Consider the following 27,319-nt stretch of genomic DNA (forward strand, 5'->3'; position numbering starts at 1 on the left):
AATATCTACGTTTATATAGTGAACGCCCCTCACGCGATCGCCAAACTATATACCTATTAAGCCTTATCATTCGCCATTTCACAAAAGGGCGTACTTCCAATTCAAACGCATACTAAAACACGCCAATGGCATAATGTCTGATTGAAAGATATACAAACAATGCTCCAATATAATCCGAACACACACAAACAACAGAGGCAGCAACGAAAACTGTGCTACAGCGTTGAGTATGAACAAATTGAAAAGAGATTAGCAACGGCTTATCACCTAAAAATCAACAGAGACTCAAAAAACTGCATACAAAGTTGAAAAGTCTCTGAAAAAGAGTATTCCAATTGGTAATATTTCTTTGCTTTATTTTCAACATTTAAGTAATGATCTAAATTGGTAAGAAATTGTTTTTTTTCTTTTTTTAATTTCTCATGCTGTGCTGTGCAGTGTATTGCGATTACAAATTTAATTGACCACCTCCCTGCCACCTTAAATCCGATTGGCTGATGCTGGCCAACTGTTGGAGAGAAAATGTGCACACACACACACACACACAAGCGCGCATCCAGGCATATCATGTATTTAGATAGAGAGAGAGAATGGGCATGCGGCGAACGGAACGCGGAATGAAACATTGTAGATGCCGTTTCATTCGTTCGTTTTGTTTCACATCGTATCTTGATGCTCGTGTGTCATTTTCGAAATTTTTTATTTCCAATTGGAGTTCCGTGTGCGTCGGTCATGCGGCGGATAAGTGCGCGATTTAATTTCGATATCAAATGTAAAACAGATGAACAAATTAATTACTAATTAATAAACTGGAGCATCAGCCGCTCATCCAATCGAAATCAAACCGTTGGTAATGGATACTTCTCGTGTGTGGTTTACCCTGTTTTGTGTGCCTTTTAGGCCCGTCTATGTTTGTTAAGGAGTATTTCGCATTTACTTACTCGAATGCGAATGCGAATGCGAATGCGAGTGTGAGTGGATGTGAAACGAGTGTATGTATGTGTGTACAACCCAAATCAACCGTGATCGTAACCCATAATCAGGCAAACATTTAATTAGTGTTAATTGCATTAAACAACAGTAAAAATTTTTACCAAATCAATTTGCAACTAAACAAACAAAGAGAAACACAAAAAGAAACCAAATAGGCGATCAAGTGTTAAAGCGAAAACAGTGAGAGATAGAAAGAGAGGAGCGATCAGTAAACGGTTCTTCAACGAAAATTCCTTTTTGCTCTTACATTTATGCCGATTTCGTAGTTCGCTCACAACATAACGGTTTACTCCACAGCAGAGCACAACCACTAGCAAAGATAGTCTAAAAGAAACATAACAACAACAACAACAACAACAAAAGAGTGTCTGAATAAAAGAGTGCAAAAAATAACAAAAAAGAATTCAAAAAGAAGTTGAAAAATTAAATTCTGGTGATTTCCTATCCTATTCTCGGCGAGAGGAAACAAATTGCGCTTCCAATGCAACTGCGTGTGCATCCTACTATGGATTGTAGCGGCCGTTCAAATAACATTGAACGCGATTCCGATTTGGGAGACGATTTGGTAAGTCCCCTTCTCCCTTTTTGCACCCACAACTGCAAGGCACCAAGTGATTCGTCGATTAGTTGTATTATTCAAACAAAATAGGGAAATCCTTTTTCCAGTTTGCTGAAAATAGACATATCAACAATAACAGGTGTTAATCTCGATTTGCCGACGGTATGTGTCTCGTGTTATTGATAATGATCTTCTCTTTAACCCACTGGAAAATAAATGGATTCATGCAATTCAGCTCAATTGTTTGCAGATGATTCAAAGCCTAATTATAATGTTAAAAAAAAAAGACAGTTTGTTCAACCGCTCAAGGGGGAGTGGAAGGGGTGATTGGGGGTATTCAATCATATTTTTGGCGTTGATATTTTTTCAATTTTGTTTTCTGTTTGTTAGAGAGCCGTTAAAAGGTGACATGCTAAATGGACATACAACGTATTTATTATACACACACACACAAGAGAGAGAGAGAGAGAGAGAGTAATTGGAGGGTTAAAGGGAGATGGAGAGATGGATAGATAGAGAGCTAAGTGCATAGCATACTCATAAATACAAATAGATTCATCTGTTTTGGAGTTGGACCCGGTTTTCGAGCCTATCTTCTGCCTCTCGATATTGACTTCATCGTCATTTTCTTCTTCTTCTTCTTCTTGTTGTTGAGGTGCCTTCGCCGTGGCAACTCGTTCACATTTCATCAATTGAAAGATCTCTTTCAATTCAGCTTCTTTGATGGCGTTCATATGTAAATAAATTGTTCAAATATTTGCATTATTTGTTAGTACCTTAAATGAATATTAAATGGGTTTTATTGCCTTGTCTGTCTTTCGAACCTGACTAACATTCGATCTACAGGTAGGCCAACAGCCGTGCATGCATCTAACCAATTTTTTTGTTGAATTCAAATTGGAATAAAACTCTTGTTAGTTGTTGCTGCTGCTGCTGCTGCTGCTGCTGTTTGTGTTGTTGCCTTTTTTATTCTTTTGTTTTCCTTTCATTTTTATTATTGTTAATAGGCAGTGCCGGCACACTGGGCCCAAAACGTCGATCAACAACGAGCCAGACTTTATATACACTTCAAGGCGGCAAAGTTATTTACATAATTTTTAATAGCCAAGATGCTGCTGCTGCTTGGACGAAGAAGGAGGAAGGGATGATGCTTCTCTCTGATAGCAAGTCTTACGCAAACATTCTATCAGTACTTAGTGCCTCTTCCCTCCGCCCTCCCATTCCCGTCATTGTCATCGTCATTTCTACTCTTCGATTTTTCGATTCTTCTTGTTTTTCATTTAACTTTTTTTTTTTTTAATTTTTATTTTTGGGTGTTAATTGAACTCCAACTGTGTGTGTGTGTGTTTGGGTGTGTGTGTGTGTGTGTGTGGTATGCGAGGGTGCACAATTGGGTATCATTTACAAAAACGGTTACAGGGGAACGGTGACGGCGACGGCGACGGTGACGGATACTGACTGAACTCTAAAACTGGCCATGTGGGTGTGTTTAATTAACCATCGAAGTAACTTCAACATCAACTCTCACTCTCAGTCACTGAATCCGTTCGCAGTCTCTTTAAAAACCCATAATACTTATGCTGGTGTCATTCGCGCGTCCGATTTTTAATATCAAAAATCCTAGGGCAAAACGCAAAACTGAGATTTTGCCTCGAAAGTCACGATTAAACCATAATGTGGGCTGTCAAAAACTCATAAATTTTCAAATGAAGCAATGGAGAGCTGCGGCACACTAGAGAGAGTCAAAGTCGGTCTTGCAGTTGGACTCGGAGTCGGAGTCGAAGTCGAAGTCGGAGTCGTGCCTCGTCATTCGAGCAGCACTTTAATTACTTGGGTTAAACTCAAAGTTTAAAATAATTTCATGTTGTTGAATTTCCGTTGATTTTTCTTTTAATTTTTAAAATTGTTTTTAAATTAAATCAAGCATCGAACATGATATGCGACAATTGGACCAGCTTAATATTATTACAGAGAATTGACCACACACACGGATCGGACGCTATCTTGGCCTCAGTTTCGGTCACCGTCTCCGACTCCGAGCACGTGCTTCAAAAGAGCAACAAAAACCAGAAGCACTCAGATAGAGAGTTATACGGGAAAGACCAAGGGGTTCCTGTTCCCACATTAAATCATTCAATATGTCGGGGTGGATTGCAAGGGCGAGGCGGAACCGGGCAAATCTCAGTTGTTGTTTTAGATTTCAACACGTTATCGGTTTATATAACATTTCTGTGGGATTTATGACCATTAATCGATCGTTATACTATCTTCAGATAGGTATCACAATTAGAGACGAGTTGATCGGTGACTAACAATTTGGAAGACTATAGAATTTGCCCATTTCGATTAGATCTGTTTGGCTATACGCTACGCCCGCTGGCAATGGACATGAAGGAGAGGGGTCGGTGCTGCTGGTGGAGGGTGAATGAGGTGGACGGACATCGGCACCTGTTATAATTTGTTTGGCTTCTTGTACGCTGACAGCGAACGATTTTTATTAAATTCTTTGTCTCGAGGGCTGCATACATATTCATGTGTCCATATGTAAATACATATATCTTATTCTTTTTGTTGTTGTTGCATAATACGGAATGTGTGATTGTGTGTGAGAGGGAGGCAGCACACATATTTGATTAAGTATCTGGGCTGCCCCCTTTTTGGGGGGGGACTTCTCCCCATTTCGTTGCCCTGTCCCTTTTGCTCGTTCTGGCCACTCCATTTGATCGCTTTCAACCGCAGTGACAAAATAAATTTGCTTTTCTTTTAGTTTTCGGGCCGCGAACTTGAAACTATGCGAATCCGTGTGTGTGTGTTCGTTATGTCATTTGAGGTTCTTATACACAATATTTTCTAATTTAATTTACAACAAAACAAGAAGGAATAGAAAAACGCAAATACGGCGACAAATGTCAGCAAAATGAATATAAATAACAACAACGGCACAAGCAAAAACAACACTCATAAAAGTGACGATTATTATTATTACAGTTTATTTTTTGCTAATGCCATTGTTGGTTGTTTTTAATGAATTTATGAATTATTTCCCCAAACCATAGCTAATAAAATAGTTAATTGGATTTTTCCAGCGCAGCTGCCAGAACATTGCAGGCCAAATAAGCGAACACGAATACATGTATGTACATACATATGTACGTAAATACATGCATAAATTGCGAATGCGAATAATATGTGAATGCAAATGAATATTATCACAGCGCTAATAAAATCGGAAGGTTTTGCACTACTTCTCACAGAGTCGGCACCAATTTAGTACCCTACAATTCTCCGAATTTCAATTAATCTATTACATCACAAATAAAACCAAAACTAATTGTTGTGTTTCCGTTATCAGATCTATACTATATATGTATGAATGTATGTATGTATGTATGTAGCACAGAGTTTTGACTGGTTTCCAAGAGAATTAATATTCCCAACTCGCTCTCTGCAAAAGGGTATCAAGAAAGCTACGAACCTTCTTTTCGTTTCGTTCCTTCGTTTCACTCACGAGATGCATGTGCCTATGTGTGTGTGTGTGAGTGCGGGCAAAAGGGCGTGGCTTCGCAGTGGTCGGTTGTCGGTCGTCCGACACGAACACAAACTTGTGCGGGGGGTGAGGAAGCGTGCTCTTTAATGAAATGCATGAACGTAATGAAAACTGTAATATGGAAATGGAAAGCTTTCGTTTTTAAACGTGCAAAGACAAAAAACAAAATTGCAATCTATATATAATTTTGCAAAAGCGAAGCAAACAACGATTCGCAATAATATATATCATTTAACCAGATTATATTGTCATTTATGATACTTTTTTGTTTTACTCATGTCGAACGCGATGGAAAATTCAATGATTTTAATTTAGGACCATTATTGGAAAACTTCTATTTATACTCAAATATGTTTCTATGTAGTAACTAACTGTCCTACTGTCTCTTCAGTGAGGACTAATCCATTTTCAGTTGTTTGACCACTTAAAAACGACGGAGTTGAATGAGATATGTATTTCTGTACTGGCGGACCTGTAGGTTAGACGAACCCTTAGGTGCATGGCCAATATGTCTCTAATTGTAGAGCCCAACATTGCTTTTCAACTTGTATTTGAGGTATTCCAAAAACCTCTTCTTAGATATGAAGTTACTTCGGAAATTGATGGAAGTATTAAGGTGGATTAATCGATTCGATTAAAATTCATAAGACCAAATTACAATCAATGTAACTTCGCCCATTTGGTTTATAAAGTGTAAAACTAAGTCTATACAAAGAGAAAAATGTCGTGTCTATATAGTCTCTGAGAATTATTTAGCCTTATGTATGTTTATAAGGCCGGATAGAAACATAGCCAAAGGACATGACTTAATTGACTCGGTTGGTGATGCTGATAGATAATAGAGCGAATCGGAAATGCTATAAACACATAGACGATGACTGTTGCAATTCCATTTCCATATTTTAAGGTCTGTGATCTCAGTAGTCCAGCCCAAACTACATCCATAAATATATCCTTGCATTAAAGTAAACATGAGAAGCCGAGTCGATATAGCCAAGTCCGTCTGCCATGGAATTAAACTTGGTACAGGTATCCCTCGTATAACGCGATAGTTACCTTCCAGAAGAATTGCGCGTTATCTAAAACATAGTATTCATATAAATTTGGGGGTTATGTTCCAATAGGTTTTTTTTTTAAATAAAATACATACAAAATAACAGATGCACATATATTTTAACTCAATACTAAAGTTCATACTTTCTTATACAATTAAATACACAAGATATGAATAATAATACATAGGTATGTACATACATATTTCATAATTATGTATTTCCCCTTCGCGTTTTATAAGCCTAAATTTCGCCTTGTACTGAAACAATCAATGTAACTTCGGACCTAATTTTTCCAAATCGCGTTATATCGAAAACGCGTTGTATAAGACCGCGTTATACGAGGGATGCCTGTACTTAAGCTCTTTATTCCCACGACTCATCTGGAAAATATCTATTAGGTCAGAAATTTGAAAATATCTTATTCAAGCAGACTTAGTGCGAAATTTCCCTTGTAATACAAAATAATTGAGAAACGAAACTTATTTCATGAAACTCATTGAAGCAATTCGAGAGAGAGAGAGAGAGAGAGAGAGAGAGGGAGAGAGAGCCCAGTCAAAGTTACCATCTTTGATTTTTTTGTTTATGAAATTGACCGGCCAAAATTTTTCAGACTAATGTACTGGTGGTTGTGTCTTTCATGGCTATTAAAAAATGTCAGAATATGACCATCAAATGAATAGGTCTATTAAACACAAAGCGTCTTGCTAAAACCGCCGTTTAAAATGAAGTGTGAATGGCGTTATTAAAATACTATGAATAGTTAAGAATCGGCAAATTGTTGCTATAATAAGGATAAAATGGCCTTTTGGACATTACTGTCCATTACTGTGATAGAAAGCTTTTTCTTATTAATTTTCATAATGCCAAAAACATTTCCTTTAATTACTGTATGCAGATACATAGTATGTTTGTATGTGCACACACACACACACACACCCGTACACATACACATACTCATAGACACACAAACATGTACATATGTTTGTATACATAACCGCAACAAGCCCAAGCCAAACCCAAATGTAAGCCCAGACCATCTCACCGTCTCCATCTCCATCTGGGTGCCTCCCCCTACCTGCTACCCCGTACCCCCTCCAACATATCAGGGAAGGCAGGCAGGCAGGCAATAAAACAATGCAGTTTTTAATTATTGCCCGCCTGCAATCGAAGCTAGACCCAGGCCAGACCCTGGACGTCGACTCTGACAGCGACGGAGAAGGAGATGGAGACGGAGACCCTGCCCAGACCAGCCCAGCCCAACCCGATGTATATGTATGTATATTGGATTGTTTGCTGGTCGTTGGCTGTTTAACCGTTGCATTTTGCTTCTTCTTCAACTATTGTTTTTTGTTGTTTCTTAACCGGTTTTATTTTTGTGTTTTTATTTTACGCGAAAATTTCGTCTGCCCTGCGTCACTCACACACGCACAGCATAGCATATGACAGGGGGTGGTTGCGGGGGGGTGGGTTAGGTTTGGTGAAGGCACATCGAATGCGGCTCGCCAGCGCCATTATGTTTCGTGATTGTCTGTGTGTGTGTGTGTGTGTGTGTGTGTGTGTAGTTGTTGCCCATTTCATTTTCTGTTTTCTTGTTTCCATTTTTATATTTTATTCGCTTTATTTTTTCCGCTTCGACGCTTTGGCTAGCGAATGAAATCGCGTTTGTGAGAGACGCATTCACACACACTAATACTCGCACACTCACACACACACACACACACACACACACTCGAACGTACAGAGAGCCGGCATTAATACATACATCTGTACATACATATGTATTTAGGCATCTCTCAGATACGTTTTGCATTTTAATTTTATTCTTTCATGCTCTCGATGATGCCCCCATGCCTGGGTGCCCCTCCTTCGCCGCCTCCTTCGCATCGTCCATCCTCTGACTTTACGTGGTCCTTCTCCATCTGCACGCTAGGGTACGCAACCACGTTGCACATGCATAAAGTTCCCATTTCATATTTCCTTTTTATTCGTTTCTTTTTCGCCGCTGGCACTAAGTTTCCCCCCCTCCCCCTCCCCCTCCACATCGCAATGCCCGGCGTTCAAATACTTAATTCGCCATGGGGCACCATAAATGAGCAATTTTTCTTTATATTTATTCAAATAAACATTATGGGGACATTAATGCATATGTAGGCTTGTTTTTACATACATACATATGTACGTATGTATGTGTGCCCCATTTACCTCATAAGTAAGTTTGTTTGCATGAAACGAACTCCGGAATAGTCGACAACATATAGACCCCAGATTTCAATCATGTCACCTAAGGTATATATCTAACTAGTAATAATTTTGACTTCTCAGTAACTTTTTGGTTATTATTTGAAAATGATGAGCCGTAAATGTTGCCATCCTAGATTTCACTGCTTTAGTTCAAGAACAAAATAATCCCTCAAAATGGACTAGAAAAATAAATGCTTAAGACTTTTTTGTAAAATATTTCATATTGCATATTCACCTGCAATAATATATTGAATCATATGTATATATTTACCTTTTGAAAAAGATAAAATTTTGATGAATTGGTAGAACTTGTAAAGCCACTTTACATTACAAAATGTTAAGTTAGCCGCGGAACTCGTTTTGGGTCTAAGCAAAATGTTTGATTCTTGTATGTATTGTGGGGCATTTTGTTTTGGCGTTCTTTTAGGTTATTATTTAATACTAAAGTTCTTACGGCTAGAAAGTACCATACAAAGTAAATTAAATTTTACGTCGATTGAGATATTTTTCATCAAAACAACGAAAAGAGATATTATTAAAAAAGGATATCAGCAGGTACTTTTTGCATTGGCGGCATAAAAAAGAAAGAGACGGAAGATTCTGAGAAATGTCGAATAAACTTACAGGAACATTGTGCACAACAAAAAATAATGAATATTAAAACCAACATTAAGAAGAGCTCTAAAATTCAGATTATTACTTTTATAAAACACAAAAAATGGAGGAACTGAATTTCAAGATTTAAGTTTGAACCGTCAAATTCTTCAGCAAAATGCGACTTGAAAAATCTCAAAAATTTCATGATTAATATCCGTCGATTTTTAGGGTTTTCCCCAACAATTCTGACGATCTTACCTCTTATCCTGTCGGCTGACCTGTATAGTTGCGCTGTTGAAAACACTTCTTTAAAAAAATCAATTAATTTTTTTGCAGGGCAACGAAGTCTATCTGTTTTGAATCCCATTTTGATGAACAATATCTCATTCGACGGGAAATTTAATTCACTATCTTTCATAGTTCAAGTGTAGTTATACTTTAGTGTGAGTTAGTGGCGTAAAGTGACGCCAAGCAGAAAGACCAAAAAAATACATACAAAATTGAATTTGTCAATTGACTCCAAATTGGACCCTGGGGCCAAATTCTTAGTTCAAATATCTTAGTTTTACTAGACCTAAAACTTTTTCTTTGAGTCCAAAGGTGTACGATCAATTTTACAAATTTTGAAAATATGTCTTTTTTTTTGCCGGGTCCGAATTTTGGGGCTTTTTATCAAAACCCACTTAATAAAAACCCATTAGAGATTTGCCCACAAAATTTACAGAACATCATCTCAATAGAATAACCAATTGAACGTTATAAATTAACATATCAAAACTTTTCACTAAGATTAAGTAACAATCGAATGAAATCAGAACTTAAGGTCAAAAAATAATGTACTCAAATTTTTTGCCGCCACTGTACGTAAGTAGTTATAATGTGCGAAACAATATTATATTTGGTACAGCATAACCAGAAACATTTTGTGAAATCTCCTTTTGAAGGCCTTTCCAAAGGACAACGTGTACTGCATGCGTTACCAATGTATCTCTATCGTCCTGCGAATGAGTCTAGTACAGAAAAAATTTAAGAGAACTCGAACCCGTATTTATACACTCTTATGAAAAATATATATAGAAAAATATAGCTTTATTCCATTAATACGATATAAAACAAACTTACTTACTATCGATTAATCCTCTTTTGCTTATTTTGATTGGACTTAATGGACTTTTTCATTTTGTTTTAATAGATGATCTTAATTGAGCTCAAACTCCTTATGAACAGGTCCTTTTCAAAACTTTTGTGCTGATTAAGTGCACAATCAGGGGAGAAAAGAATTATTCAAAAGAGTATTCAGACTTCGGCATGAACAACGTTATCAAATCAGTTGTGAAAGTGTTTTAGTGTTTATGTTTGGAAGTTTGTTGCTTTTTGATAAACCAAATGTGCTCAGATTTGTGAATAATATAAACATTCAAGGAGTGAAGGGAAGATACTCATAGGAGGCGAAGTATTTTCTAGTTTGAATAGTTGATTGGGATCGTTTTCTGACATGATTGTTTCTATTGTTTGTGCGTAGCATTTGAGGCATAATTTCTAAGGAAAATCAACAAAACGAAGTAGAGCTAATAAACTTGGGACGCCAGCACGCCTCGACCCAAAGAAAGAGACACTCGAATTATAAGGACATTAAGGCTAATCTAGTTTACGGGTTTCAAGTTAAAAAAGAGAAGAAAAAACAAAGGAAATGCAACACCACACACACTCATACATATGTATGTACCTACGAAATCTACATACATGGGTAGATGGGTATACTACATATGTATGCTCTGGCCACATAATCTTAATCCTTCACACAATAAACGCCCCTGGTTGCCACTGCTCTTGCTCAATGCAGAAGGCTCATGGTAGTAGTTGATTCTGATCCTGTTTGCATGCTGCGCCCTTCACAGCTTGCTGTTGCTTTGCTTCCTCCTGCGGCACATTACGGATTCCAAAGCGGCCTCAGCGGTGTGTCCTTTTGTTTTAAATTAGCACGGCATGTTGCACATGCGGCACGGGTCGGGTTGGGTTGGGTCGAGCCGGATTTTTCTCTCTGTGTCCGTCTGTCTGCCTGGCCGGACCAACTCCGTGGCGGGCATGCAACAACCCTGAGAACTGGAAAGACTTCCTACAATTTGTTGACAATTTTGTATCAAGTTGTAACAGCAAATGGAAATTAACTAAATTGCATTTGTGGTCGGGTCGAAATACAATGATAATAAATAAAGATAGATCGAGAATACAATAATGCAAAACTAATTAGTGATAAAAACTGTCAGCGGTAAATAAATTAAATATTTTACCTACCTATACGAAATGACACTTTGCACTTAGATACCCAGAGAGACAGAGACGGAGTGATAGTGACGGAGACGACAAGACGACGGCAAAATTGAAATTGAAGTCGCCTGCTTCTTTGTGTGCCCCCGCATGGAAAGCTATTAAAGTAAATTGCAAAGGCATCGCGGCATATAAGTATGTACATATGTATGTATGGAGATAGATAGATACATACCTGTATGAGTTCGAGTACAAACTCTAATTGCGATTTAATGTCTTTTGTGGGCTTCATTTTCGTATGAAAGTGCCTTAGCTGTGTTTTCTTTTTGGTTCGCTGGAATGCGATAACATGGTGCAGTAGCCTTTTTATCAATGCCTGAACCCCACCGCTCGGCGAAATTAATGGAACCAATGTATTGCCGCGGAGAAAGGCGATAGTGGGAGGCGGAAGGGAATGAGGTGGTCCAACTCGCTGCACATCTCATTAGCTGGCACTCCGGGTGCGTTTCCCTTACTCAAATTGCAATGACTTAATGTTTTTTGTTTTTTTGTTTTCGGTAACAAACAAAAACAACTAACTGAAACTAGTCCATCTTATCGCTCTATGGTGATTTATGTGACGCTTATTGCAACTATTATGAGTTTCAGAGAACCGACATACTCGAGTTTCATACAATGCCTACAGTGACTCCATAGATTTTCTTTAAAGTCGGCGAATTTGTTGAAGAAAACCCAGTAGGAATCATCCTATTTGTGCACGGGATAACACAGGATAATGGATATAGTCCTCATCATATGATCAGATGTTGCTAGATACAAATTAGCCAGTGACTCTTCCGCAGACTTATGGTCGTCGAAAAAACTCTATGACTATAAATAAAATTCAAGGATATCGAATCGTACTTACTTGCCAGATTCACAGAAAGTTTTTGTTTGAGTTGGAATATTAAAATATATTTATTTTAGGGAAAATAGCTACAAATGTGATAAAAATCAGTCTGGATGTTTACAGCTTTAATCTATGTTTGCATTGATCCGTTTATAGTGTTTCCAAGGAAATTCCAGTTTTTCTCGGAAGGCAGACACACACACACGCACTCACATGTATTGCCTGTGAGTGTGCGGGCTGTGTCAGAAATTCGTTGTGCATTAATTAGACATTTTATAGGTGCAACTTGGCATACCTTTTTTTGCAGACCGCAATTGTAAGATTGTTTGGGCCTGGTCAACAGCAAGAGCCGCAGCCAAGACCCGACCGCAAGTAAAAATGCAGTCTACCGAAGCATCCCAGCACACACACAGACACACACACACACAAACACACACACACACAAACACACATGTGAATGTGTATGTGAACATACATATATTTCGCATAGCTTCGATAACTTACATTAATTTGATGCACATACAACACAGAGCAACTGAAACCGCGAATTGGCAACCGAGTTAAAGTTAACCAACCAATCGGCCAATCCTCTTAGCCAACTAGCCAACACCGACATCGGCATCGATACCAACACCAACACCAACACCAAGCATCATCTCTCGGGCCAGAGACCAATGTCCAATCAATGAGATGCACAAACACAAGGGCAGCCGACTCTCGCTCCCATTTCCCCACTTATGCGGACTCGTAGTCAAAGGTTGAAATATCTCTATAGAGAAAAGAGACCTGCCTCTGTGTGCGAGTGTGTGTGTAGCAACATTTTTGCAATAAAAAGCGTTTGCATTTGCGCCAACTTCAAAGAATTCTTGGGAAGAGCAAAGCCTAAGCATTGTCTATGCTTTGGTTTTGGTTGCATTTATGATTACAGCAACGACAACGTCAACAGCAACGATAAATGTTGCACATACGCATACACACCACACCACACACACAGACACACTCACCTCATAAACCTTACACTCACATGTGTAAGATGGCATCTCCACTTTGGGTTTTGGCCTCACTCTTTGGCTTTGGCTTTGGCTTCTCTTGGCTTGGCTTACTTTGTGTGGCGGCTGCTGTTGCTGTTGCTGTTGCTCTTTCTCTTCTGGCCAGTGGACCTCTTGGGGCTCTTGGCTGTGTTTAAATTGAAAATTCCCGATTTGCACACAGTCACAGATGCGCTTAATTTGCACCTCTCCAAATGCATAAAAAAGCAAGAAGCCGTGATGAAGCTTACAGCTTGAATTCGCCGGAGTTGGAGTGACTCTCGGCCATGCGTGGCGGACTTCTTGCCAAACAGTCACGGCTGATGCTGTAAATCTAAAATGAGTAAGGAGTGCGAAATGAAGAGTGGGGGATCAGGAGCGGCATCGGCCCCATCCCCTTAAAGATTGGAGAGGCCTAGTCCGCTCCTGTCTAGGAGCCCCTTCTACTTTTCTCTCATCTTCGTTTTCCTTTTGGTTGATTGCCGTTTTTTTTCTTCCTGCCATTGTTAATTTATTAAGTGGTTACCTTTGTTGTCGCACTACCCAAAAGGTAAAAAGAAATCTCTGCCAGCTTGTGTTTCCTCTCTTTTAATGTCTCTGTTTTGGCACGAGTCACAAGCGAGAGAAAGAGAGAGAGATAAAAGACAGAGGGGACACTGAGAGATCCGAGAACAATGACCATTCGTTGGTTAAGTGCTGCCCACGCGGGATTCTCGAAAAGATGATGATGATGATGATGCCGCTTTTTATTTGATTTCCAAGTTGACAAAGTGGGGGACATTAGGCTGTCACAGTTGGGTGTCAATTGGTGCGGCTTGTTGACATAAGCGCCGTCATTAATTTACAAATAAAGACTGATCCAATCTCAATTTCAATCTCCCCCCCTTTCCCCACTACCACATACACTTCAGTCACACGGTGATCGAACTGATGACGAGATGAGGGACTGCGATTCGGTGGACGGTGAACAGCATCAGCATCAGCTGAGTGCCAAGGCGGCTATAGCAGCCCGTCTCAGTCACACAGTAGCCGGTGGCCAATTTGCTGCCACTGGCGGAGAGCAGCAAGCGGAACTGGCCCTGGGTCATCATCATCCACAACTGCCGCCCAATCACCCGCTGAACGCATTGGGAAACTTTATGGGCATCGGTGGACTACACAGCATTCCAAATCTGCAGCATAGCGATGTGTTGGAGAAGCTCAAGATGCAGGTGCGTGACATGAAGGTTGGACTGATGGTAAGTACAATGGGAGCATCAATTTTTGTGTACATATCCGGACGTATTTTCCTTATATTTGATTTTGTAGGAGCAGGACTATGCCGCGGCAGCTCATGCGGCTGCCTTTGGGGCCAATATGCTGCCCACAACAATCAGTTCAGCCTTTCCACTGCCTCACAATTCAGTGGCTGCAGTCGCTGCAGCAGCGGCCACCTTTGCCCCCACATCGGTCAGCAATGGAGCCAGCTATAATGGTGGAGGCGGTGGGAATTCCATTTCCGCCAACAACACAACCACAAATGGGGCACCAGGGGGCGGCGGCGGCGGCGGCGGCTCTGTGTCCGGCACCAGCTCCATGTCCGGAGCCGTTTCAACTGGCGGTGGGTCACATCCCTTTTCATTTGCCTCCCCCACAGCAGCACCCAGCGCCAAAGAAGGTTGGTATTCCACATCCTGTAATGTGGAGAGTCAAACATTTAAAATATTTCGCACTCAATAGCCACCTCCTCCTTACGACACTTTGCAGCTAATTCCGCATCAAATTCATCGACATCCAGCGAGGCATCCAATTCATCGCAGCAGAATAATGGCTGGAGCTTTGAAGAGCAGTACAAACAAGTCAGACAGGTTAGTGCCAGTCAATTGAAAACTGAGTAAACACGAGATGCAACTAGCCCAGCAGCCAGCAGGCAGTCAGCAAGCAGGCAAACTATCAATTAACTACTAATAGCCCAAAAGCCCCAGAGCCTAGAGCCTGAGACAGAGACAGAGGCAGAGGCAGAGACCGAGCCAGAGCCTACTGAGTCCAAGATGAAGCGTCTTGGTTAACCAGTTAAGAAAAAAGTTGCCAGCTCGGCCTGGTTTTGATCTCGTTTTGCTCGGCTTGAGGCTGCGTTTAGTTCCGGTTTTGTGTCTGTTGTTTTGCTGCAATTGAGTAATTAATAGGGATGCCCATCTTTAAGGGCGTCTATTTGGTGAGAAAATAGCCCAAAAAATGTACCAGATGCTGGCTGCTGGACCGAAGAAGAGAGGCAATTAGGCTTCGATGGCCCAAACTTTCACGCTTGACCGAGGCCGAAATTAGTCTAAACTGACCCCACCGAATACTGAACATCGTGTGAACCTCAACAGCTTTTCGGCGGACAGGCAGTCTCATAAAAACCAAACTTCGATTAACTTTGAATGCACCCAGCCAGTTGCCAGTTAGTCCCCCCTGCATTCCCCTTCTAATAGTTCCACTTCTTTTTGGCACTCGAGCAATTCATCACATTGGCCCGCATTCATCATTTGCTCTATAAAAAGTGCAAAAGATACTTTTATATCTGGATCTCGAATTGAGTGTCTGTATCTGACGCTTCACGCTTAACACCTTCGCTTACACCTCGACGATGCGACGATGCGACGATGCGACGATTGCGATGCAAGCAAAATCTATAAACCGGCTCGGTGCTAAAAATGGCGGTTTTCAGTACTTTTGGACAATAAGATGAAACGAGACAAAGCGATGCGATGATAATTATGTTAATTACTTCTATGAAAAGCCATTTTGAATTTATATTTGGTGTGTTTTTTGGGGGGATGTGGGGTAAATTATTTCTATATCTAAGCTCATTTGCCACACTCACAGTCAAAATTCGAGCAGTCAGTCTATCGCCTATCTATCTATCTGTCTGTCCATCTGTCCGTCTGTCCGTCTATCCACAGACGAAGACGAAATATTATTTTTGGTATATTCTTATATCTTTTTTTCTTGTTTTATGTATTTGCTTCTCGATTTTTTCCTTATTTTTTCGTATTATTCCGTAGTTCTGCGAGTGCTTCGTCTCGTTTACTTGCTTTGCCCACGTTTGCTCTCATTAATCAATGTCAATTATCTGTACATACTGAATAATTATGTTTAATTATAGCGCACACTGCCAACCAAAAGCATTTTCCAATACATGATCGTGGTATTGTATATATGTACACACATATATACAATACATATCTGTATTTATTTAAATATATTTTATTTCTTTTGTAATTCTATTGAAAGAATTTGCCTTCATTTTGAAATTTCGCGTGTTTTTTTCAAATCTCCTCGTGAGTTAGGGGAATTAGCAAAAGGGAATGTTCCATAATGGAAATCGATTGAGTCATCGATTGGGAAAGGCAACGAATCCATTCTAATCCATTTCAAACAGTTCCTGAACGAACAGATTACTCTCAGATCAACTTAACTTTAGTGAAAATAAATCTGGTTTAGTTATATATCAAGTTGATACGATCCTACGATCCTGCACACCTGCAGAAGAGAGACTTCCGTTTCTTTAAATAAATAGATTCATTCAAGTTCAAGTAAAATTAGGTTCAGAAAAATGTGAGAGAGACGGGAATCAAAGAGGGATAAAACGTAAAAAGTTGAAATCAAAATTGGAAATCTGGTCGACACATTTTTCAATGACAATGAGTGTGAAATTCTTAAACAAATAATATGTATCCATGTTCATAGATGCAGATGTATCTTATGCATGTGTGACTAAGTGGATAAGATCCTTAAATTATGCTCGCAATGCAGCGGGATAACACTTGGAAGGACCAAAATGCAACGGGATATTTAGATATAAATTGGAAACCTTTTTTTGCCAGTGCCTGCTTATACACTTACTCTGATAGTTATAAATTAGTCTCTAACACATGCACACACACACACACACATGCGCATGAAATGGAATTTGTAGAATTCTAAGAATGAAGGATTCAAATTTCAAGCACCGAGCCCTAGAGAATGTGAGAGAGAGAGAGATGGCATCATTTAGGTACAAACTAAATCTAGCGACAAATAAGTGAGATTATTTTTATAACCCAAACCCAAAACGAGCGATTGCCTCCTTGCGTGTGTGTGTGTGTGCCATGTGCCCAAGGATACTTACGAATAGTTATAAAAACGATTATGATTGGTCTACAACTTCTGTGTTAGGGGATTTTCTCGTTGTTCGCGTTGTTTTTCATGTTTATCGTTTTATTGCTGCGGATTTGGAAACGGTCTCAGGTCCAGGACCTAGACCAAGTCCTGAGTGAATTTGTCTGCGGCTGCTTCTGTGATGCAAGGACTCCCTTGCCTCAGAATGGCAGGTTTTCCAACCCTTGTGTGTAGAATCAAATCGGACTTCATTTTATGGATATTAATACAACAACACAAAAATGCCCAAAGAGATGCAGGCAGGCGGCGGCGACGGCGGTTGCCAAGGGAAAGACACACACACACATGTAAATGTGTGTGTCAGTGTGTGTGTTTGTCATTTTGATTCTGTCAGTCGACATCGACAGCATCTCAACATATTTTTAGTTGATAAACGACCTTTGATGGCGTTGCATCGTCGCCCCTGATCGATGAGAGTGTAAAAGTAATAATTATAACAATATTAAATAGATCGATTGTTAATATTGATAGTAACTGATCTGAAATAATAATAAATAATATATATAAAGTGTTGAAAAGTGAAAGCAAACGATACAAACAAGTGTGTTTTGTGCCAAAATGTTAATTTCCGAGGATCAAATCCAAGAGGTATTCCCATCCAATCAATGAAAAAATTTAATTAAAAGTTCCATCAATTCTCTGAATGAACATAATAATGATGATAAGTTCCTGATGATGAAATAAAGTCGAAAAACAACTTTGAAGTTGAAGTTCAATCAATGCCTCCTGTGCTGTGCCTCTGCCCAGGAACAAAAAGTATTAAGTATTAACTCTATAGCTCTCTTGTGGGCGTCGTGCATCATAAAAAATATCCAACCAGTCGTCTCTCCAGCTTCATTCGAGTCAACAAGTCAGCCAGCCAGCCAGCCAGCCAGCCAGCCAGCCAGCTCGTCAGTCAGTCTGCTCCGAGTAGAGCTGAGTCGAGGCAATAGCAAACTTGTTGAACCCTCAGAGTGACTCCGACTTGGTTTTAAATCATTTATGCCAGCCAAAGCAAGGCAATGGCAATAGCATAGGCACAGGCAAAGTCACAGGCTCAGACTCAGGCACAGGCCCAGGCAATGGCAGTTCATCATCATTCGCATTGACTTAGAATGTTCACCCGGGCCCCATGAAAGAAGGTATCTGAATGTGGATGTGGATGCAGAAACTGAAACTTCTTTCTGCAGTAGGCGGAAAATATGATGAATTCCAAATTTGATGAGTTCAACTCTAGATAGTGTCATTAATTTTCAGACTAGGTTTACTTTTACCCTTTTTTTTTTTTTTTTTTTTAAATAATGGTTTACACGGTTCTTGGTTTTTTCCTGGGGCAGAGGTCAAACCATGAACTAGTCAAGGGTAAGCACGAGATACATAGAGGAAAATGCATACATAGATAGTAAGAAAAATGTTTCATCTTGATTAGCTAACTATGTATATGGCATATCATTGTGTTGAGGTCAACACTGTTTTGTCTCCTTCACGCCCATTCAGACTGAGGGCTACATTTCAACCCCCATTTGAACCACTCCCCCTGCCCTTGGTTATGCCCCTGTCAACGCGCATCTTTTGTATTAGCCAACAATGAACAATGGCCATCATTTTGTGCCAATCCAATCCGTTGCCATATGAATTGCCCTCAATATTTTTAGATATTTACGTATGTGTGTACAACTCGTATCCATCTGATTCTTATATATGTATTCTTTTCTTCTATCTCTTTCACGTTTTAGCTCTATGAAATTAATGACGATCCCAAGCGCAAAGAGTTTCTCGATGATTTGTTCTCGTTTATGCAAAAGCGCGGTAAGTTCAGATGCATTCTAAAGATATCGGGGAGAGGGGGCGGAGTACTTGAACCACACTTTGTTGTTGCCATTTGCATATTATGTATCCCTGTCCCAGTTCATCATCACCATTATCGTCATCATCGTCATTATCGTCATCATCGTCAGTGGCATCTTTGCTGACTCAGCCAGCCAAGTGTTTTTTTGTCCAACTCACTTAAATTATGTTAATTGAATAAATTTCTGTGCACTTTTGATATTTGATTTGAAAGCAAAGAGAATTTTGGTAAAAAAGAGAGACAGTGGGAGAGAGAGACGGAGAGACGAAGCGAGAGAGATGTAAATGTTTATATATAGATGTGGTCTGGGAGAAACAGAGACAGCGAGAAGCGAGGAAAAGGGATGGGTAGACCAACAAATGATGCAGCAACCATTAAAATATGCACCGAATTCCTTGGAAGACAAGAGAGAGATCATTATGAGGCTGCCTTTTTTGTCATTTTGTCACTTCAAATTACTGTCAAACTCACACACACACACACACACACACACACACACACACACGAACGTATATAGTTGTGGCACTGGTAAAAGGTGGTCGGCGAGGGGGTTAGGGGGGAGTGTTGGCAATGGTGGCGAGGGGGTCCCAGCCATATGCATATTGGTACTTAAACTTTTAAAGGCAACCAGCCTATTTATAAATGCAAAGTACTTATGTTTGCTTTCCTGCACTTTTCTCATTAATTATCAAAATTATCACGGAAAGTAAAAAACAAAAAAGCGTAAAAAACCGACACCGAACCATTTGAATTGTATTAGGACCGGAGAGGTCGCAGCCCTGGCATGTAAATAGCCAATAAATAATATTTCCTGTCCATCAAACTCTCCATTTGAGTCCTTAGCCAATGTTTGTTGCAATGGGCCCACAGTTGGGTTTATTTATATAATATTTGTATATTTATTTGCATTTTTGCAACATGCAAAACAACCATTAATACTAAATAGAAATACGCAAAGGTTGGTCCAACTGAGTTCTGCTTTCTACGGTGCATCCATTGGGGGAAATGCTCCTAAAGTGTATGAAAAGTCAGAAATAAATGTCTCTGACTCCATAAAAAATATATATTCTCAATCAGCATCAACAGCCAGCGAGTCGATGTAGCCCCCGATCTCGGAGACTACCAAATTGGAAGGAGTGAGCGAGATGGACTTTCTTTTCAATACTGATCTCATGAATTTAAAACAATTCCATCACTTAGTGCTTGGTATTCCAAAGTCGGTCCGACGACTTCATTGACATAGAAACAAAATAGTTATAATTAGTCTATTGTAAATAGTCAAACGTTACTTATGCTTAACCCAATAACAAATATAATATATATTTACATGGATCACGACTTGGTATAATCCGTCTGAGAATAAATGAAAATATTTCTCACCAAGATAGAGTTCAATCTCAGGTTTTAATACATATATGAGTGAAATTCTAGAATTTTGTATATTTCAAGTACTTATAAGTACCACTATCAAGTTGACTAGTGTCCATGATATTATTTATCGCCATTTTCCAAAAGGATGTTTTAGTCAGTATCTTGATACTGATCATAAAACAATTTCAAAGTGAATCTATCCGAATCTATCTGAACCCAAGCCCCTTGACTACTTACTCAATTGCATACATTTAAATCCTGCGACAAATGTCAAAGGTTCTTGTCGAATTAGAACTTCTTTGAGAGTGAGTTGTCCTCATTCTTGGTCCGTCTTGGCATGTTTGTTTAGTTAATAGAATACCTCACCAAGCCCAATCCGCGGACTTATCCGCAGTTCATTTTCACATGTTTATGCTATGCAAGTTCTCTTTGAGGAAAGAATGAGGTGCTAATGCCTAAGCCCAAGCTCGGCTTGGCCCCAAGCTGCAATTACAGATCATGGATCTCTCTTTGTCTATCTGTGCTCAAATCTGTTGTATTGGGGGCGGTGGGGGATATAACGTTTGTATGTATGTACATACATATGTATGTATGTGGATCTGGGAGGAGGTTGACAACTTAATGGATTTTAATCTGTCACATGCGTTCAAGTTTTGACATATGCATGCTCGCTCGGTCGACGGCGGCTCGGTCAATGGGAATCCTCCTCGTACCCAGGGACTGACTGTCTAAAGTGTCTGTCTGACGAGGAAGCGACCAAAAAATCAACCAAAATATATAAACAGACGAAATGCGCATAAAATATGTACATACATTGTATTTGTAGTATCTATATCTATATCTATATCTAGCTATATAGTTATATTGTTGTACAATTGTACAACTAACTGTATAACGGAAATTATGCTCACGAAATGAAATGAAGCCGAAATGAAAGAATTCTCTATGACTATAGACCGTGAGGCCCCGTGTGTTTTTATTTTCTAGTGATGTGCATACATATGTACATATGTATGTATGTATGTACAATGTACATACATGTGGATGTATGTATGTATGTATTTATGTATATGGAAGACGTGTTTGTGCAACGAAGAGCGGCGCAATTCTTAATTAAAAGACGTCAATCACTTATCAACTGAAGGCGCTATTTTTGGTAGACAGACCCTTGCCAGATCCCCGCAACTCAGTCTAAATATCTAGCGAGGAAAAATAAACTCAACTAAATCAGTTGTCAGTGGGCATCATTTGCTCTTATGATTTCCGACTCGATCAAATTTCTACAAATTTCCATTAAAAATCGCCGCGTGACATCTAAGAAAAATATAAGACCATAATAAAAAAATAAATAAATATCGAGCAAAAAACCAAAAAAAAAGAAAAAGAAGAAAAGGCCCCCAAACGTGGAGAAGAATGTGTAGTACATCTCTGGATGGCATGTGCGTGTTAGACTGGCCGAATCCTTCGATATGGCATCTTCCATCTGCGATCTCCTTGAGGGCAACTCGCTGCTGCTTTAATGATTCGATTGGATCGGAGACTGCTACAAAGTTAATCATTAAATTGCCATTGATTATGTTATTTTTTTGTTGTTGTCGTTGTTGTTGTCGTTGCCAACTGTGGCTCGTGCAATGATTGATCCTCAGTTTTTGCTTACCTACCAAATAAATCGTTCAGTTCGGTTCATTTATACGTTTTTCTCGTCTCCCTCTCATATGGGTACCATCGGCACCCGATTTCGATTCCAATTTCGATCGAATTTGTTTATATGCATAAAAAACAAAAACGTATTTTCATTCAATCAACACGTCCATCAACGAGTTTGATTGATTCCTTTCGGGCTCATAAAAAAACAACAACGAACCAACAAAAAAAAAAAAGTGGAAAATATACAAAATTCAAGAGTTGGAGAAACTCTCTGGGGCAGCAACAGACACAAGAACAACAACAACTACTCACAGCATATCTCGTAAAAAAGTCAAGAGGAGCAAAAGAGTTGAGAGCAACATCATCAGCATTATACAAAATCGAATTACTCACGTACCAAGTTGGCAATTATGCAAGTCGATTTATTTTATATGCGTGTATGTATGTGTGCTTAGGCACTGTACAAAAGATGGAGCATACTGTATATCTGCCCTCCTTGCATCCCAATCCGGTCAAGTCCTTTTACTCAGGGTAGTTTTTTTTCTTTTTTAATTTTAATTTCCACTTTTCACTTTCTGCATTTGGGCACGTGAACTTTTTTTTTTACAATCTATGATAATAATGATGGAAGATGGGGGATGGGGGATGGGGGATGGGGGATGGGGAATGGAAGATGATGATTAGATGCCATAAACAGTTCGACATATGTACAAACATCATGTGTGTATGTTATATATAGTGGGGAACCGGCAACAATTAGGATTTATTTCTGTTTTATCGGTCTAGGCTACTAGTGTTAATTGGACTCTATTCATATGTGTACAGCCCCTCTCGCCTTTTTTCCACTCTCTATGTGGATATGTATGTATATAGGATAAATCTGTTTTATGGCATCTTTTAATTGTATTTAGCTTATTGATGCGTTTAACGAGCTTGCGCTCAGCAATTTACAAGTGCAAGTTTTATTACTGATCTCGTCGATTTGTTTTGTTTTTCTATTATTTTTCTTTTTGTTTGCAGGCACACCCATTAACCGATTGCCGATAATGGCCAAATCGGTATTGGATCTATATGAGCTATACAATCTGGTGATAGCTCGCGGCGGCTTGGTCGATGTTATCAACAAGAAGTTATGGCAGGAGATCATAAAGGGACTGCATCTTCCGTCGAGCATCACCAGTGCGGCATTCACCCTGCGAACCCAGTAAGTACAAATCCTCACTTCTTCACTTCAAGGGAGCAGGGGGCAGGGGACACCTGCTGACCAGGTTCGAGTATGCGCAAAACAAACACACACAGAGAGGGCACAGAGAGAAACGGGCAAAAGCAAAATCAAACATTGCAGCAGCCGATCAGGCGGCAATCGATCAGCTAAAGATCTGTTGTTGTTTAGGTCCCTGTCACCGACTTCGTCTCTGTCACTGTCACTGTGACTGGCTCTGGGAATGTGATTTGTGTGTTTGCTCATCGCTTTCGTATTTACACGATAATTCAACTTAAATGTCCCACAGGACGAGTGTCATTGTTGTTGTTGTTAATGTTGTATTTGCTTTTGCTTTTAATAATTTTATGCATCTTGCAGATACATGAAATATCTGTACCCATACGAGTGCGAGAAAAAGAATCTGAGCACTCCAGCTGAACTCCAAGCGGCCATCGATGGGAATCGTCGAGAAGGACGTCGCTCCAGCTACGGTCAATACGAGGCCATGCACAGTCAGATGCCATTGGTAAGGGAATTGCAATGCAAGCAACTACCGTTACTAAAATCTGTCTTCACTCCCGTTACAGACGCCCATTTCACGCCCACCCGGGATGCCCGGAGGCATGCAACAAATGTCGCCACTGGCCCTGGTCACACATGCAGCGGCCGCCAACAATCAACAGGCTCAGGCTGCAGCCGCTGCGGCTGTGGCCCATCGCAGGCTGCTGAGCGCTCCTGGATTTGGTCAAATGCCCAATCTGGTTACCCAAGAGATAGAGAATCGTATGATGGAGTACCTACAGCTGATCCAGGCCAAAAAGGAGCAGAGTCTCACACCCATTCATCCGCAGCAACCGCAGCAGCAGCAGCCGCAGCAATCACATCAGCAGCAACAGTCGCAGCCAAGCCAGCAGCAACATCTCCACCAGCAACAGCAGCAGCAACGGCAGCGTTCCCAAAGCCCGGAGATGAGTACCCGCGAGGCACTTAGTGCTCAGGTCGCCCTGTGGCACATGTACCACAACAACAGCAGCTCGCCGGGTTCCGCCCACAATTCCCCCCAGCAAGGGTAAGTGAAGAGCTTTGGCAAAGCTTTCTCGAACACACAAAGCTTTCGAGAAAGCACCAAAGCCCTGGTCGAAAGCTCTGATTCTTTCGAAAACAGTTAGATTACATTTTCTGTTTCTTCTTTTAGCGAGGCCCTCAACCTTTCAGACTCCCCCCCCAATCTCACAAACATAAAGCGGGAACGCGAACGCGAACCCACGCCTGAACACGTCGACCAAGATGAGACGCCGCATCAGCCGCCCCCCGCCAAGCGTGTGGGCAGTGGTCTCATGCCCCCCGGATTTCCGGCCAACTTCTACTTGAATCCCCACAACATGGCCGCTGTGGCCGCTGCAGCGGGTTTCCACCACCAGGCCAACAGTGGGGCCCACCATCATCATCAGCATCCAGATGCAGTGTCCGAGGGGGAGCCGGAGGACGATTTCGGCCAAGCCGAGCATAATACGACGGGCAATTCTTCCACCATGCACGATGACAGTGAGCCGCAGCAGCTAAATGGCCATCACCATCATCAAAATCATTTGGACAAGTCAGATGACTCGGCCATTGAGAATTCGCCAAGCACATCAACCACCACAGCATCGGGGGGCCACCGCCACAGTTCGCCTGTGTCCACCAAGAAGAAGTGTTCCACCAAAAGTCAGTCGGGAGTCAAGGAATCGTCAGCCAGCGGGAAAAGCTCAGTAGCAAGCAATGGCAAGCTGAATGCCCTAGAGACACTGAGTCTGCTATCCAGCATGCAGTTCCAAGTGGCGCGCAATGGTAAGCAGGACGATAGAGATCCATCGAGTCCAATTGCATTCTCATTCCGTTGTCATTTTGATGCAGGTGCAGGCGAGAATGGCGAATCACAGCTAACTGTTAACTTGGAGCTGAATGGCATCAAGTATTCGGGTGTTCTTGTGGCCAATGTTAATCCCTCGGACGAAAGAACAGATGCTAGTAGAGGTTCGGAGACATGCCAAGATAAGGACGATGAGCAACCGCATGCTGACTCTCAAAACGAGGACGGCGCAGACGACGACGACGAGGCTAGGGAGGAGGACGACGACGATGAGCCGGCTGCGGTTGAATGTTCTCCTGCCAAGGAAATTGCCCTAAACGAGGCGTCTCATGATCAGGATATAGATGCCACTGCCATTGTGAATGGAGGCAGCAATAGTGTGGGTGTAGGTGTGGGTGTGGGAGTATCCTTGCTAAAGGATGCGGTGGTCAGTACATAGAGTAGCCTTAACAAAAAGGTTGTAGTGAGCATCTAGGAAAGGAATACCAAAGTCATATTTTTCAGAAAAATAAAAAAGAAAAAGTAAAACGAAAACAAAGCAAAGCAAATGAAAAGAAATCACACTCAGCCGCACAGAAATGCCAGCATATGTAAATATACAAGACAAGATGGAGACACGGACGGGACAGGACAGGAAATAAGACGAGGGGACACAATTTTAGGTGACATCCAGGCTATTGTTAGTAGTGGTCCACTCAACACAGAAACTGCATTAGAATGAGGCGGATTTAGTTGTCTGATTGAATAGAATCCCGACCCCTCGCCCCAAGAGTAAGACTAAAGTGTTAACCCACAGCATGTAGAACCGTACACAATATAATATGTATGAATGTGCATGATATATCCATATAGTGACTCCCCAATATAGCTTAGAGGACTGTTAATTTCCATATTTGCATAAAAGACAAGCCCGCGGGCATGTATTTATTAATACAATCTAAGCTTAAGCCAATCATCACCTTGCGACATCAAGAAAATAAAACTAACATATAGGTATATAGTAGGTACATAGCTCCACTCTCTATACACGATATATATACATATATATACATACATGTATGTAGGTTAGCAATTAGGCTTCATTCGAGAATATCTTTGTGTGTTAAATGGGTATATCACATATTGTTTTTAGACCGAAAATTTGTTTTTATTTTAGTTCATTTTTAGGCTTTCCGTGTACATATCAATTAATAATATAATATTACCTTTATACAAATATATGTACGTTTGCGCTATTTAGTAGTATATTCTTACACTGTTGTTATAAGTTCACACACACACACACACACACACACATACACAAACACACACATATACATATATACCTAAGTATATAGAAATATGTATCTTATTATGACCATATTATGAATACCCCATAGAGATATAATTTAGACATAAAGCATAAGCAAGTAATACAATAATTATATGTATTGTCATAAAATTCAATTGCGCAATTGGCAAAATCACCTCCTCCTCCTCCCTTGTAATCCAATTCCGTCTCCCATGCTTATATCCCAATTCCCACATACATGTATGCCTCTCCCCCTCCTTTTAAGTAGGTACTATAAAGACAAGCAGAAAATAGCCGCAGAATATAAGAAAATATACAAACATGCAAACCAATATATATGTATATGGAGAATATATGTATATGTAGTCTAAACATAAGCGTTTATTGATTAATAAATCTATTTAATTTTAGTTCAAATTCAATTCGAAATGGGATTCTGATAAAGCTAGTCGTAAATAATATCTTTGATGGTCGTAAAAAGTACTAATTAATAGTCAGGATGAGAGGAAATACTAACTCTATAAGTCATTCAGGAGCGTACCCACTCCAGCCAATCCCTGGAGTAACGAAGCTTGCACAAGATTATAATGCATATCCTTGTTATTTTATGAAAGCGAAAATATTTGCCTGCCTTTTTATATTTTGACGAGGCGAAAAAGTCATAAACACACCAAAGTGGCCGTAGATTATAAATCCGGAAACGGCAGCTGGAGCAGGAGAGCCAGTTGAAGTGGGGCAGATGGGCAGGATGGGTGGCTGAATCGGTA

The 27,319-nt window shown here is 40.3% G+C and overlaps 1 protein-coding gene across 4 annotated transcripts; it reads left to right on the top strand.

Moving 5' to 3' along the window:
- Nucleotides 1–701: 701 nt before the first annotated feature.
- Nucleotides 702–26,974, top strand: LOC6652258 (protein dead ringer). Of its 4 annotated transcripts, none has more exons than XM_023181012.2 (10): nt 702–1,558; nt 14,089–14,415; nt 14,486–14,834; nt 14,897–15,024; nt 19,075–19,147; nt 23,226–23,409; nt 23,788–23,935; nt 23,997–24,478; nt 24,605–25,239; nt 25,306–26,974. In XM_023181012.2, exons 1-10 carry the CDS (start codon nt 1,475–1,477, stop codon nt 25,698–25,700), a joined length of 2,805 nt encoding a protein of 934 aa, XP_023036780.1. In that variant the 5' UTR covers nt 702–1,474; the 3' UTR covers nt 25,701–26,974. The 4 variants fall into 4 exon arrangements, with proteins under 4 accessions (XP_023036780.1, XP_046865834.1, XP_002074624.1 ...); XM_047009878.1 differs by having other exon boundaries at nt 25,312–26,974; XM_002074588.4 differs by having other exon boundaries at nt 14,924–15,024.
- Nucleotides 26,975–27,319: the final 345 nt, after the last annotated feature.

This window comes from Drosophila willistoni (assembly GCF_018902025.1).
Source record: "Drosophila willistoni isolate 14030-0811.24 chromosome 2L unlocalized genomic scaffold, UCI_dwil_1.1 Seg168, whole genome shotgun sequence".
Lineage (NCBI taxonomy): Eukaryota > Metazoa > Arthropoda > Insecta > Diptera > Drosophilidae > Drosophila > Drosophila willistoni.